The sequence below is a fragment of the Daphnia magna genome, linkage group LG8, assembly GCF_020631705.1.
Source record: "Daphnia magna isolate NIES linkage group LG8, ASM2063170v1.1, whole genome shotgun sequence".
Lineage (NCBI taxonomy): Eukaryota > Metazoa > Arthropoda > Branchiopoda > Diplostraca > Daphniidae > Daphnia > Daphnia magna.
The window spans coordinates 8810243-8824317 of NC_059189.1; the positions used below are offsets into that span (position 1 = coordinate 8810243).

The window sequence follows — 14075 nt, forward strand, 5'->3', positions numbered from 1 at the left end:
CCTATTTTCCTATTATTATTTCTAATTACCTTAAGGTATCCAAAAAAATTTCGAAATTTTTTTTAGCCATCTTCCCCTATTTTTAAAAAGACGGTTAAGTGTGCTGAGATAGACTTCTTTGTTTATTATGGTTTATTGTTATTGCTTAGCCATAGCTTTATTGTTTATTCTTCATACCACTTACATCACAGGGGAGTTGCAATAGGCGTGGTCCCCACCGGGTGATACCACTCTGCCCACATAGCACAGGTCGGTCCCACGGACACCCACAGTTTACCAACACGGATAAGGGTGATATCCTACGGACATCCGTGGAAATGCCCGATCTCTGGATTGGATGCCCCTCGGATATCAACTGAATGTTACAGGATCTTCCGGTAAGATGCCATCGGACATTCTAAGAGCTAAAAGATGCGAAAACAACTTTCCCGAGTCGGAACTCGAACTCGGGTTTCCGCGTCCCAGATGGACTCTTTTACCATTCTGCCATCACATTCAAATAGCATTAAACTATATTTTGCAACTAAATCAAAATATTGTGAAATACTTGTGAAATGTTTGCTGCTGGGGATGCCCAACAACTGTCTTATATAATTATCAGCTTAGTACAATTTTTAAAACTTGTATAGACTTGTATTATTTTCATTTTATATTTTTTTTTGCTGTTCTTGTTACACTACGAATCGCTCATACAAATTATTGAACAAATCAATACAAAAAATTTTTTATGAAATCGTAAAACCTAACTTCTCACAAAAAAATAATTTTAAATTTAATCCACCGAAAATTTTATAAAATGTAAGAGTTTGTCTTAAACCCCCCAAACCTAACCTAGCCCTTCCGTGTGCCAAGCCAAACACGTTTTTTTAAAACAAAACTGGGTGACGCGACCTTAGTCCTACTGTCTATTTATTCAAAGTCATTTATACGTAATATTTATTACATTATGTGTAGATAGAGTAATCAAAAATAAATGTGATGAAATATAATAGGTCCCATAGTAAGTAAGAATTTTTTTAATTTGACGGTTAGGATGCAATGTTGCCATTTGAAAAAAATATGCTAACAGGTGTGGGAAAAACGTTATAGGCTACACCTGCGTCTGTTCCCTATTTTGCCCCAGATTTAACCGTCTGTCTAGATACCATTTTATTCAGTGTTTTGCGCGAATATTATTCACCGCAAAAAATTTACATTTTTTATCAAAACCTCGACCCCTTCGGGAGGCTATAACTCCCGAATGCCCCCACCGACAGCCGACAGACGGCCTTTTTTCATCTTTCCTCATTGAGACAAAGCGAACTAACTATCAAAACCTTCTCATAAAAAGTTTTTATCGTTTTTCTCGCCGGTTCTTGGACTAATTGTGACACCAAACATTTCATTTTGGCTGACCACACCGTTTAAGTAAGTTCGAAAAAAAATTCCAAAGAATTAGTAAAAAGTTTCAATTTAAATAAAATAGATGGCGCAAGTTGTTGTGATAGTACATGCAGTAAAGCCATGCAAAAAGTGAGCCATGAGAAACCACAACGGTGTGGTGCGACCAACACAATGTAGCCAGCCAAGGCCTACTTAATGGTTAAGGCCTATAAACTTCAATATCTCCTATGACGGGTAGGCGTTACCAAAAAAAAAGGTTACGACACCATCTGGCGCTCACAACTGTTACCTCGTTGAAAAACACCATCAAAATAACACTTGTTATAGTTACATAAACACATGCTGAATACAGATATAAATATAAAAGGAATTCAAGCTTTTGAAATGAAAATTAAGCTTTTTTGACAGTAATATGGCAATTGAGTTGTTAAAAAGAAAAACAGTAGCATGTTTAAAAAATATAAGTTTTATTATCACGTTGATAATTGGTATACAATTTTCTACTTGTAGTTGTAAAATTAATCATTTAGGCAAAAACTCTCTAAAAGGATCAACTTTTTCAGTTAGAAATAAAATTCAAAATGTATAAACTTCTACTCACATTGATAACATGACATAAAATTATACTTGAATCTTCATCCGTCGATAGATCTGTATATCGAGTTCTTTAACCATCATCACAATACCGTTGAAAATTTTGTTGCAATAGGGATATGTAATGATGAGAACATTACTAAGTGGACACAAATCTTCCACAAAGAGGCGATTTTTTACACTTGCTGGAATTCTTTAACTAAAAGTTAAGGATTCTAAGATACTCTTAATAAAAAATACGTGAAAATCCTGTTATTGCTTAATCTTATATTTAGGTTTTCGAAGCAGTAGCAGTAGCAAGCGCCAGATAGCGTGGTTAGAACCCTTCTTTCCCCTCTGATTGGTTGTTGTCAGGTAACGCATCACCGTCATAGGAGGTATTCAAGTTTACAGGCCTTAACCGTTAAGTAGGCCTTGACGCCACACGCTCACATCTTTTCAGCAGTCAGTAAAGAGCGAGTCGTATAGTACTTACGGTAGACGTCTAAAAAATAGACCCTTTGCCATATTGGCCAGAAAATATTTTCGTAGTGATCGCAAGTTTACAAAAGATGCAGTCTCTGCAAAATCAACAAATTGCTGGAGGTATTGTTCTAAAAATACCCGATCAACTTTCGTCCTTCAGTAAGTTAATGTTCATCGCATTTCGTTTCCTGACCGTTACTATTTGTTGTGGAATACTGTAAGCATTAATACGGCACCAATATGGCGGTTTTGTTATCTTTTTGTTGTCATCTTTACAACAAATATATATGAATGTAACTTTAGGTGCTTGTAAAAAAAATATAAAAACTTTTACATCTGACCTAACATCTGATCTGATCCTTTGTTCCTTAGGCCTAGCTGAATTAGCACACAGAGAATACCAGGCAGGTGATTATGAAAATGCAGAACGTCACTGCATGCAGCTTTGGCGCCAGGATCCCACCAATACTGGTGTTCTTTTGCTTCTTTCATCCATTCACTTCCAGTGTAGACGCTATGATAAGTAATGCCATTTCCCTTCAAAATTTATAATTTTTTAAAAATTTGACTCTTTTTTGTTTTCCAGATCTGCTCAGTTTTCATCTTATGGTAAAATATATATTATTAAGTAAAAGACTAATTTTTAGCTAATAAAAACAATTTCTCTGAAAGCAATCAAGCAAAATCCACTGTTAGCAGAAGGTAAGAAATTTATTCCATTTCAGTTACTTTAATATTTTTATTATCAACTTTGGTGGTATCAGCTCATTAACTTATTTGTCCTCAACTTGAAATAGCCTACTCGAATCTTGGAAATGTATTTAAAGAACGAGGCCAGCTGGCTGAAGCATTAGATAATTATCGGCATGCAGTTAGGTTAAAGCCAGACTTCATTGATGGCTACATTAATCTGGCAGCTGCTTTGGTTGCTGCGGGAGATATGGAAGGAGCAGTCCAAGCCTATGTTTCAGCATTGCAATATAATCCAGTAATTTGATACTAAATTTTGTTTTTGTTTCATAAACATTTTTTACTAATCAGAACCACTGTACATTTAGGATCTCTACTGTGTTCGCAGTGATTTAGGAAACTTGCTTAAAGCCCTAGGAAGATTGGATGAGGCAAAGGTAAAGAAATCCAGTAGTTGGTTTTACATACGGTAACTCAGTTCACTCATAAATTGTACATAAATTGTACTTCAAATTCACATTGCCCTGCACTGCCAAGAGAGAGAGAGAGAAAACATTCATAAAATTTTTATGTAGATATGCGCAAACCGTTTTCCTTGCGATTGCTAGTGTATTCGTAACTTATTTATCAATTTTAAAACACATTAAGTGAAGTAATTCGAAAATATCATTAAGACATGATAATGACCCCAAAGTGGGATTTAAGTTTTAGGTGAGAAATCAGACGTGATATCGGAATTCCGCACATTACGACACTCCTAAATCTAATACGCCATTTTTCCTAGGAATTGTGCAGTTTTCGTCGCTAATGGCATTCATGTGTTCAGTAATTATTTGAATATTTTCAAATTACAGCTGTTCGTATTGTGGTTTTCACGTGGATCCAACAATTAGAACACCGTTACCGTCCACGAAATAGCATTTCAACACACAACCATCCTTCATGTATTTCTTCCTAAATCTTCCTGCCTAACACAGGTTATGCCAAGCCGGACGTCTGAATGCAGAAGCTAACATACTGGCGGAATCCTCTTACTCTTTTGGTAGGCGGTAAGTGTAGCCGCGATGAAAACAACCCTACAAGCGCTCAAGCTCCTATTGCATGCGAAATATTTCGCCGCACCAGCCGCTATTCCCTTCCCCTGCTCTTTTGCGATTGCGCGCGCGCGACCCTTTACCCTTCTCAGCTAACAGCAGCGTATCGCTCATGTTAAGTTCTATCTCAAGTGTTTAAATAACCCAGAAAATGGGTTTTTAATCTTCGGAACAGTGAATATTAATTGCAGCTAAAGATGGTAAATACCTGAATTAGAAAGTAATTTTTTTTCCCTCTTTGGTTTGATCTGCGAAAAGGCTTGCTATTTGAAAGCCATCGAAACTCGTGGTGATTTTGCAGTGGCGTGGTCCAACCTCGGTAATCCTTCCTTCGTGTCCGAAAAAAAATTTGGTGTCTATTTTCATAATTGTTACTTTCGTTACAGGCTGCGTGTTTAACGCACAAGGGGACATCTGGCTAGCCATTCATCACTTTGAAAAGGCAGTTACATTGGATCCAAATTTTCTCGATGGTAAAATGTTATTTTTTGTTTTCTGTGATACTTTTTAACATTTTTTATTTGCCTAGCATACATAAACTTGGGAAATGTCTTGAAAGAAGCCAGGATTTTCGACAGGTAAGGTCTTATAACAAAGACTATTAATTTTTTTGGTGGAGGGGGGGGGGAGAAGAGATGGTCTTTTGAAGCTTACTAGGGACATTAGTGATAAAATAAAAGAGAATTTATACGCGGTAGGCTACAGTGTAGCAAGTCTCCAGTAATTCTCCTGTTAAATTACTCGAGTGGGTTAGTTTTTTCTGTTTGCTTGTGTATTCTTTCTCCTTCGAGTTTAAAAGTTTTTTTTCCCGGGCCTGTTAAGCTATAAACGTTGTCTGATCTACGTTATTCTTTGATATGGAGAGTTGGGATAATGCAGAACCAAAATCAGTAATTTGTTTCTAAAGCTTTAAATGTGGGGACATCCGAGATGAGATTAGAAGTTAAACTTTTATCATATTCTGTTTGTTTTCTTCTCGCGACGGATGACATGCAAAGGGGCGAGTTGCTGGTCTAGCGTAGGTGATGCGGCATGGTTGAGTGATCGAAGGGACTGCGCACGCTCATAGCGATCGGTTACACGCCAGTCGCAGAAGGTGGGATAAAAATGGCTTGGACACCCTTGACGGGACACCAGTTGCCTAGTTTGTCTCGTTAGGTCCACTATACAAGGCTTAATTTTCCATCACCTTAATGTTATTAACTGCTGTTCTTCAGCCAAAAGTCAGAAATTTTTTGCTTTTCCTGTGGTGCGTAGTAGGGCGAAATTCTACGATTTAAAGTAAACTCTTTGTGGCGTCTGGCGAAGGCCATGCTCGGGTTTCCAAATGGACTACCAGTGTGTTGTTATCTACACAATAGTAAACATTTCGGCTGAGGAAAGTCGTTACTCTCTCGTGCAATCAGTAAATGATAGTAGAACGCGGAATGGTTGCTTAAACTGTGTGGTTTCTCGTCTTAAACGGTATGTGATCTGTTTCTTAGAAAGTATACCTTTTCGATCACTCACATGGAAGAAGTTTCTTTTTCTGCAATCGTCAGTAGAAAACAAAAACAAAAAAAGATACTACTATCCCGCTGCCTTCGGGCCACGATATCGATTGGTTCTCACAAACAACAAGGAGTAGGACAAAGGAGTGCGCTGGAATCTGCGCGTCTCTACATAAGCGTCGGCAAACTAAGTTGACAGTTTTAGCCAGCGGATATCGTGAAACGTTAAAAATAGCTTAAGTAAAATAGCGCTGAGTGTTCAAAGACCATGTTGCGACTGTTTACAAGTTGGCCAGCTATTTGTTGTTACTTTCAATACGTCACTGTGCCCCCAATAATCTTGCTGGTCAATCTGATTTGTCGTGTCTTTGATGCAGAGCGGTTGCAGCATATTTACGGGCCTTAAACCTTAGTCCGAATCATGCAGTCGTTCATGGTAACATGGCCTGCGTATACTACGAACAGGTAATTTGTGGCTTGGTGTACGCATCCAATGGAAACTGGTTTAGGCCACTTGAGCTAATTGCATTACCTCTTGATGTTTTCTGACACAATTTAGGGGCTTATTGATCTTGCCATTGATACTTACCGACGTGCTATTGAACTGCAGCCCCATTTCCCTGATGGTAATGTCTTAATTTATAAAAATTGATTTCAGTTCTTTTTACATTTTTGTAATATTCTCAGCATACTGTAACCTCGCGAACGCACTCAAGGAGAAGGGCCAAGTACAGGTAAGCAAAGATCTGAGTAATTTCTTGTATTTCGACCCAAATATAGCCTCCCGTTTCATTGTTTTCCTTCGAATTCTCAAGGGTCCCTGTTCTAGCTATTCTATTGAATTTGACATATTGCTTATGGAGTCAAGCCCAGTTTGTTAACAGTTCTTGGCTCCACCACAGCTTGCACGCTAGTAAAAGGGTTTCGCTGTCTTTGAAACTCATGGTCTAGGCATTTACGCAAGGAAAGCGTTTCGAATCACCCCAACTCCTTAGTCTATAAATACTACTGTTATGAGGTGAAACGCGAATGACGGTTACGCCTGCCTACGAAGCATTTCTTGTTGCCGTGTTCTTAATGCACGTTTTTTTTTCGTACATGCCAAGATTTCTCTTAAATAGATTTTTCGTTTCTGCTATAGGATGCTGAAGATTGCTATTCAACTGCTCTGCGTCTGTGCCCCACTCACGCAGATTCACTTAATAATCTTGCCAACATAAAGCGAGAACAAGGATTCATCGAAGAGGCTACTAGGCTCTACCTTAAAGCACTAGATGTATTTCCTGATTTTGCAGCAGCCCACAGTAACCTGGCGTCCGTTTTACAACAGCAAGGCAAACTCAACGAAGCTCTTATGCACTACAAAGAAGCGATACGGTATGATTTCGTATTATGCAAAAACATAGATGACCTACCAAAGAAAAAAAAGGCGTGGTATTTAAAAGTGTTCCTTACTAATAATTTTTGTAGGATCCAACCATCGTTTGCCGACGCATACAGTAACATGGGAAACACTTTGAAGGAGATGCAAGACATTAATGGCGCACTCCAGTGTTACACAAGGGCTATTCAGATAAATCCTGCGTTTGCCGATGCTCATTCAAATTTGGCGTCTATTCACAAGGTCCGTTTTTTTTTCTCATGATAGTCCCAATTCCAAGTTTTGAAAATTCGCAGCTAACTCATCGCATCATTTCTTCGCTACTCTTTTTTTATAAACAGGATAGTGGACAAATTCCTGAAGCAATACAGTCCTATCGGACAGCTTTGAAACTGAAACCAGATTTTCCTGACGGTAAGCTTCGTAGTAAATATTGTTCTAGCCCTTAAAGCTTATGTGTACTTGTCTAGCCTATTGCAACTTGGCGCACTGCTTGCAAATCGTTTGTGATTGGACGGATTATGAGACTCGAATGAAAAGATTGATTCACATCGTTGGGGAGCAGCTCGAGCGCAACCGATTGCCATCAGTTCACCCCCATCATTCAATGCTCTATCCGCTTTCTCATGAATACCGGAAAGCTATAGCTACTCGTCATGCCAATCTCTGCATCGAAAAGGTAACCTGCTTTCGAGAATTAATTAATTAGTTTTTGATTTGGTCACGAAAGATAAACAAGGAAAACAATGTACAACTAAAAGAAAATATCACATGGAGTACTTGAGGGTGAAACAGATTATAATTTTTTTTTTTTTTTTAATATTTATTATCCTAAAAATAATCTCGAAGATATTAAAATGGTTAATGTCAATTTTGAAATTCATTTCCCTTTCTTTTCCGCCGGTAAAGATCTTAATCTTGCACAAGCCGGTTTTCAAGTACCCTAAAGAACTGGCTCTGAATGGTCGTCTGCGTATTGGCTATGTCTCATCTGACTTTGGGAATCATCCAACAAGCCACCTCATGCAATCCATTCCAGGTTTCCACGATCGCACCCGTGTTGAAATCTTTTGTTATTCCTTGAGTCCTGATGATGGTACAACTTTCCGGGCGAAAATAGCGCGTGAATCAGAACATTTTGTTGATTTATCGCAGGTATGTTTCAATTAAGAAATTCTTTATGTGTTTGCGCATTCTTCATTCATTCGTTATTACTAATTGAATGTAATTCTCCCTACCGTAGATCATCTGCAATGGTAAAGCCGCTGACAGAATAAATGCCGATGGTATCCACATCTTAGTCAACATGAATGGTTATACAAAAGGTAAAAAAAAAAAAAAAAAAAATTTAATCAAGCAAAATGGTATTTACAGCTTGAATTTTTAGGTGCCCGCAACGAAATTTTTGCAATGCGTCCTGCTCCGATCCAAGTTATGTGGCTTGGCTATCCTGGTACAAGTGGGGCCTCTTATATGGACTACGTAAATATTAATCCTAAAACCTTCCCAGAAAGTACTTATATATTTAAACTGCTCTTTCCTACAGATAATCACGGATCGAGTGACGTCACCTCTTGAACTTGCTTCCCAGTTTTCAGAAAAGCTAGCTTACATGCCCAAAACATTTTTTGTTGGGGTAATTTATACTACAACACCATTTTTGCTTTTGATCTTCAGTTTGTTTTTTATTCGGTTCAGGATCACCGGCAAATGTTTCCTCATCTTAAAGAAAGACTGATCATAACTGTGGCCTCGTCGTCGCTGGATAAGCTAAAGGTAGCAGACAATGTTGCGCTCGTTAATGGAACTGATTTGTCGCCAATGCTTGAACGCACAGAAATCAAGAAGGTGGGTTGATGATAAAAGAAATTGTGTTTGAATTTTGGTTTACGTGATGTCGTTGTCTATTCTGTAGGTTACTGAAGTCGTCACACCAACTACAACCACTGGATTGGATGCTCCAATACAAGTAAATTGGTGTTGTGCATGTCCAATAAAACGGGTTGTAACACTGTCTTGAATTATTAGATGTCCTTGACTGTAGCGCAGCTTACCACAATGGATCCTATTGAAACAATGATTGGCTCGGGACAAATTCAAACTTCCGTAAATGGAGTTGTTGTTCAGAATGGCTTGGCTACCAATCAATCAAATACGCGTGCAGCGACCGGCGAAGAAGTGCCCCAGTCAATTGTTGTTACGACTCGTCAACAGTACGGGCTTCCAGATGATGCTATCATCTATTGTAATTTTAACCAACTTTACAAAATTGATCCTCCGACTCTTCAAATGTGGGTCAATGTAAGTCCTTATTTAGATGCTTTCTTTTGAACAAGAAGGGGAAAACAAACAAAAACCTTGCATTTTTAATGATCCATAGATTTTAAAGCGCGTACCGAACTCCGTTCTGTGGCTACTGCGCTTCCCCACAGTTGGAGAAACAAACATGTTGGCAACTGCTCAATCTCTTGGTCTCGGCGCTGGACGTATTTTGTTTTCTAATGTTGCTGCTAAAGAGGAACATGTTCGTCGTGGCCAGCTTGCTGACATTTGCTTGGACACACCACTTTGCAATGGCCATACTACAGGCATGGACGTCTTATGGGCTGGAACACCTATGGTGACTCTTCCCGGTAACTAATCATTATTTACATACGTTTTTACAAGCACAACAGTCTTAAAATCTGATTGTAGGTGAGACACTTGCTTCTCGCGTGGCAGCTTCGCAGCTCACAACGATCGGTTGCCCGGAACTTATTGCCTCGAGTGCCCAGGAATATGAAGATATTGCTGTCAAACTGGGGACTGATTCCGAGTAGTAAGTGTTCTGCTTTTTTTTTTTTTTCATTCTCAGTCATGCGTTCATTTTTATTTTCATTCTTCATTTTAGTTTGAAAGCGATAAGAGCAAAGGTTTGGATTCGCCGCTCAGATAGCCCACTGTTCAACTGCAAAATCTATGCAAATGATATGGAACGCCTTTTTGGTCGGATGTGGCAACGATACGCATCTGGAGAAAAGCCCAATCACATTACACAGTGGGATGATGGAGAGTAACCTGATTTTGGTCTATTGCGCACTTAAAAGTCCATAATTTTTCGAAAAACAAATCCATGGATTGTAGTTTTTTTTTCCCCTTCTTGTTTCATGGTCAGTTTTCTTCATTTTGAAAATTTGCTTCAGCTTTGCCGATGTTTTCTTTTGGATAAAATATCAAATAAATAACAAGAAAAAAAACACAAACAGAAATGTTAATATTAAAAAAAAACTGATTTCTTTTTGTTCTGGTTTTTTTCTTCCTTTATTGATCGCAATTAAACGATCTTTTAAGGGAAACGAGAAGGTACTCCGTACTGAATTTCAATTTGTTTTGATTTCAGTTTAACAGGGTACATTTTCCTTTTTACCACCAACTATTTCACTTTTTTTTTCGATGTTGAAGCTAGAGGTAGAACCGAAAATTACAAGAGCAGCTGGAGTTGCTGCAAACAAAACCGCAGACTAGTCATGTCTGGTATGAAATTTTACGTTGGCTCTATTACACCCAAATAATTAACAAATTGGAAATTGCGCACGCGATGTCAAGCCTCGGACAAAAACACACATTTGTTTGCCGTTGCTAAAAAGTCCAAAAGTAATTAATTCTTTTTATTAAAAAATAGACGAATACAATGATTTAAAATTGATCAGGTGCTACATCAAAGACGCGAGGGCACGACGAACGTGCCATCTGAGCGTAATATTGGTTCGAATATTTATTAACCACCCATTTCGAGCTCAAACTGTTCCAGACGTGCGCACCTACAACGGACTCATCCCAGCTCAACTTGTCCTGAGGTTTGTCGTCCCGTTTATAGAAATAATCTCGCCAGTGAAAGTAGTGCACTGGATAGAAGGACTTGGGGGCTAAAATCCGAAATCCATGGCAGCGGTTCGGCGTCATCCAACTAATGTAGTAAACCTGACACCACTTTTGTAGGATCCGGGTAACCAGGTCAGGCCCATTATGAGACCAAACATACCACCTTTTGAAAATAAAACAATTTAATTTAATGGTGAAACGATCAACGAAGTTTAACAGCGACGAAATAACCAGGTGTTTACTTGTAATCAGCTGAAAATGTTTCAACAGCCGCCTGGATGACCGGATGCTGATGATCAACGTGAATGACACTCGATCCGAGTTTGTCGTTATCTTCTGCTACGACAAAATTGCGATAAGACGTGACAGGACGAAGTTGAATGACGTCCAAGTCAAAATAGTAACCACCGTACTTCGACAAGGTTAAAAAACGGAGAGCATCGCTGAGATGGGACACGGCGAACCATCCACGGTTCCACTCTGTGCAAAAGTACCAGCGTTCCAGTGGAGTGTTGGCTATGTAATCGCCTAAATTAATGCTAGTGATCTGAATGTTGGGGTAGTTCTGTCTCAGCGTCTTCATTGTCGCGGTGTTGGTATCGATTTTTGAACCGGTCATGAGAAGGTGAACGGTTAGATTTGGATTGTGGAAGGCCAACGATTCGACGACACACGCTTGGCGGTAGTTCAGAAAAGAGGCGCCAGATGTTTCATGAAAAAAGGCTTTATCTTGCACCGTGTTTAGGTGCTTGTTCTCTGGCAATTTCGGCACTGGGCACGGCCACACGCAATCCGGACGTCCACACATGTCGGGGCCACTGGTAGTACCTGCTAGACAACATCTGGATCTAACAGTTCTCCGCACATTCACCCGAGGATTCATCTTGGTCAAGAAACGAAAAGGTTACTCAATGCTGTTTACATTTCATCGCAGATTTCTGGTTAAATATGTTATTGCTGAAATTTTGGTTGGTTGTTTCATTTATTAAGAATTACCTGATGAAGGTATATTTCAGAAGTGAAAAAATTGTAGGCCAACACAATGACAAAAAGAAGCAAAGAGGTGGCGAAAAAGATGTGGCGGCGGGTAACCGATAAGGAACGCCATCTCCGTGGGCAGTCGGAGAAAGTGAAGGCGCATTCTTCACGTGACTGGTTCAAAAGATGATAGACATGGCCACTACGGCATAGCCGCATTGTCAACAAACAGAAAACGATCGCACAAAACAAAATGTAGCTGCACCTTACGAAGAAGGGGATTGTTCGTTTGCGGACTTTGCACTTTGAAGTCTTTTGTGACACCGAGTGAGGTCTCTCTCCGATCTCGTCTCTAAGTACAGTCAACCGTAAAGTACGTACAGATCAAACACAGTTGCTTTTATCAGTTGTGCAAGCCCATTGCCGAGGGTTTAACTGATAAGCACCGTCTGGAAGGCGCGGTCACGTAGCTATTGCGCAACTGGGTCAATAAATACCGACTGCATGTAGTGTTGACGAACCTCTTCCGCTGACTTAGAGAATCGAAATAAAATGAAACACATTTGACGAACATACACGACACTGCACGTTAATGGACATCATCGCACATTTCAAAGACAGAAGTTGTCCTCCGCCACGGGAATTTTTTTGTTTGTTTGCACTATAGACTGGCACACCGGGGCTTATAGTTTAAAACTCTTGCCCATTTTGAATAACAGCCATAACAGGTAAGGTAAGATATGGATCCTAGTGTACCACCAGTTCTCCAGACAATCGCCAATAGCTAGTCTGAATGTTCAAGTGTTCACTATTAGTTAACGCTCTTGGTCATAATAAACAAAAACACTGGCCGTATTACGTAGTCTTGTGGAGGAAGCAATAACAAGAGAAAAAAAGTAAACGGAATCATGAGTTATATAACTTAAATATCGAATACTTTTAACACACATACTTGTAATGCCAACTCTTAAAACTGGCATAAGGGTCCTGAGTCGTCTCGTACATTTGCGTGACTGACTGTGGTATGTCGGCCGCCGACATTTAGATCCGTATCCACTCCGTCCAACAGGGCATGAAATATTCCTTCAGTTTGTCGTTATTTATTCAAGAAACGGACGAGAGTTAGGCAGCAGGCACTCTTGTTAATTATTCCCGGACCGGACAATGGCAAAGCGGCACGCATGCAATGGTCAAACAACCGTTATTGACTATTGAGCCGACAGGAAACATAAGCCTCTTGTTAGGAAATATCGAATATCAAGAATACAGCTACGAGCAATCGCGGCCGAGCGGAAGTGCTATGCGCCATGGTAAGCTACACTTAAATGTTTTATAGAGAAAATTAAAGAATTCATAAAAAAGTTGGACAGGTAACACTGTAGGAGAATATTATTCTCCTGTTTCTTAAAATTGCCCAATGCGTTTCAACTTATTAAAATGTTAAAGTGAAAATAAAATAAAACTTCTGTTTTTATTTAGTACCCTTTTGAATTAACTGTGTAATATTGCTTGAACAATTTGTCAATAGTTTTTTATTCCTTCTTTGTATGCTTCTCTACTAGTATGGGACCAGCAGACGCTATGTGGTATATCGGTGCTAAAGAGGTACCCTTCACTCGGGCGGTCGTCGTTTCGAGTTAACACAACTCCGCTTCTCTCTCGCACAACCACGCTTACTACTCCTACTTCGCGAGCGAGTGAGATCCACCACCCTTTCTTCTAAACCATCTTTGAACGACGGTAACAAACCATCCAGGCCCTATCGGTAACTTTGCAGTGGAGTGAGGGTTCCTATGGTGCCACGTGCGCTCTTTGTGCATAAACAAATCGTTCTCTCACGAAAAGAAATCCCAGCGTTCACCATCACGTTTATTAAGGAGTCACGATTGCCGGTGTAAGATAATTCAAATAGGGAGCGATTCAGCGAGTGCGTAAATTTTTCAATTAAAATACGCGGCTTCCTTTTGCATGAATGCTCAATGATTCCTCCAACTATAACAGAACAACACGTCGCACTTCGTGGCCTTCCGGCAATCAGGCATACCCTGGCGCAGTGGCGCACTCAAAAAATGTCGGGCATTACTATACTATACAATGCCATGACTCTCCTAGTGTAATTTTTTGCCACTAGATGGTTTA

General features: G+C 39.5%; 2 protein-coding genes across 6 annotated transcripts; one reads left to right on the plus strand and one right to left on the minus strand.

Moving 5' to 3' along the window:
• The first annotated feature begins 2395 nt into the window (after positions 1-2395).
• LOC116929682 (UDP-N-acetylglucosamine--peptide N-acetylglucosaminyltransferase 110 kDa subunit) lies at positions 2396-10509 on the plus strand. Of its 3 annotated transcripts, none has more exons than XM_032936995.2 (26): positions 2396-2601; positions 2815-2965; positions 3029-3051; positions 3115-3144; positions 3240-3430; positions 3501-3569; positions 4485-4545; positions 4613-4699; positions 4756-4804; positions 6094-6181; positions 6276-6342; positions 6404-6450; positions 6858-7093; positions 7187-7340; positions 7439-7511; positions 7568-7776; positions 8007-8252; positions 8341-8422; positions 8485-8579; positions 8644-8733; positions 8796-8945; positions 9013-9066; positions 9126-9398; positions 9478-9730; positions 9792-9915; positions 9988-10509. In XM_032936995.2, the coding sequence occupies exons 1-26, from the start codon at positions 2529-2531 to the stop codon at positions 10151-10153; spliced, it is 3141 nt and encodes a 1046-aa protein (XP_032792886.1). In that variant the 5' UTR covers positions 2396-2528; the 3' UTR covers positions 10154-10509. The 3 variants fall into 3 exon arrangements, with proteins under 3 accessions (XP_032792886.1, XP_032792887.1, XP_032792888.1); XM_032936996.2 differs by having other exon boundaries at positions 2397-2562; XM_032936997.2 differs by lacking the exons at positions 2396-2601; positions 2815-2965; positions 3029-3051; ... (4 more) ...; positions 4613-4699; positions 4756-4804 and adding an exon at positions 5378-5690.
• Positions 10510-10723: 214 nt separating this feature from the next.
• LOC116929717 (lactosylceramide 4-alpha-galactosyltransferase) lies at positions 10724-13951 on the minus strand. Of its 3 annotated transcripts, none has more exons than XM_032937052.2 (4): positions 12889-13951; positions 11955-12725; positions 11201-11841; positions 10724-11121 (listed from the first exon to the last, which is right to left on the minus strand). In XM_032937052.2, exons 2-4 carry the CDS (start codon positions 12153-12155, stop codon positions 10773-10775), a joined length of 1191 nt encoding a protein of 396 aa, XP_032792943.1. In that variant the 5' UTR covers positions 12156-12725; positions 12889-13951; the 3' UTR covers positions 10724-10772. The 3 variants fall into 3 exon arrangements, with proteins under 3 accessions (XP_032792943.1, XP_032792942.1, XP_045033536.1); XM_032937051.2 differs by having other exon boundaries at positions 11955-12800; XM_045177601.1 differs by having other exon boundaries at positions 11955-13951.
• Positions 13952-14075: the final 124 nt, after the last annotated feature.

Excerpts from the sequence above, each read along its gene's own strand:
- LOC116929717 (XM_032937052.2), bottom strand. The coding sequence starts at position 12,155 with ATGCGGCTATGCCGTAGTGGCCATGTCTATCATCTTTTGAACCAGTCA. Across the intron at positions 11,842-11,954 it reads CTGAAATATACCTTCATCAG|ATGAATCCTCGGGTGAATGT; the intron begins GTAATTCTTAAT and ends TTCTTGACCAAG. Across the intron at positions 11,122-11,200 it reads ACATTTTCAGCTGATTACAA|GTGGTATGTTTGGTCTCATA; the intron begins GTAAACACCTGG and ends TATTTTCAAAAG.
- LOC116929682 (XM_032936995.2), top strand. The coding sequence starts at position 2,529 with ATGCAGTCTCTGCAAAATCAACAAATTGCTGGAGGTATTGTTCTAAAA. Across the intron at positions 7,777-8,006 it reads CCAATCTCTGCATCGAAAAG|ATCTTAATCTTGCACAAGCC; the intron begins GTAACCTGCTTT and ends CCGCCGGTAAAG. Across the intron at positions 8,734-8,795 it reads CCAAAACATTTTTTGTTGGG|GATCACCGGCAAATGTTTCC; the intron begins GTAATTTATACT and ends TATTCGGTTCAG.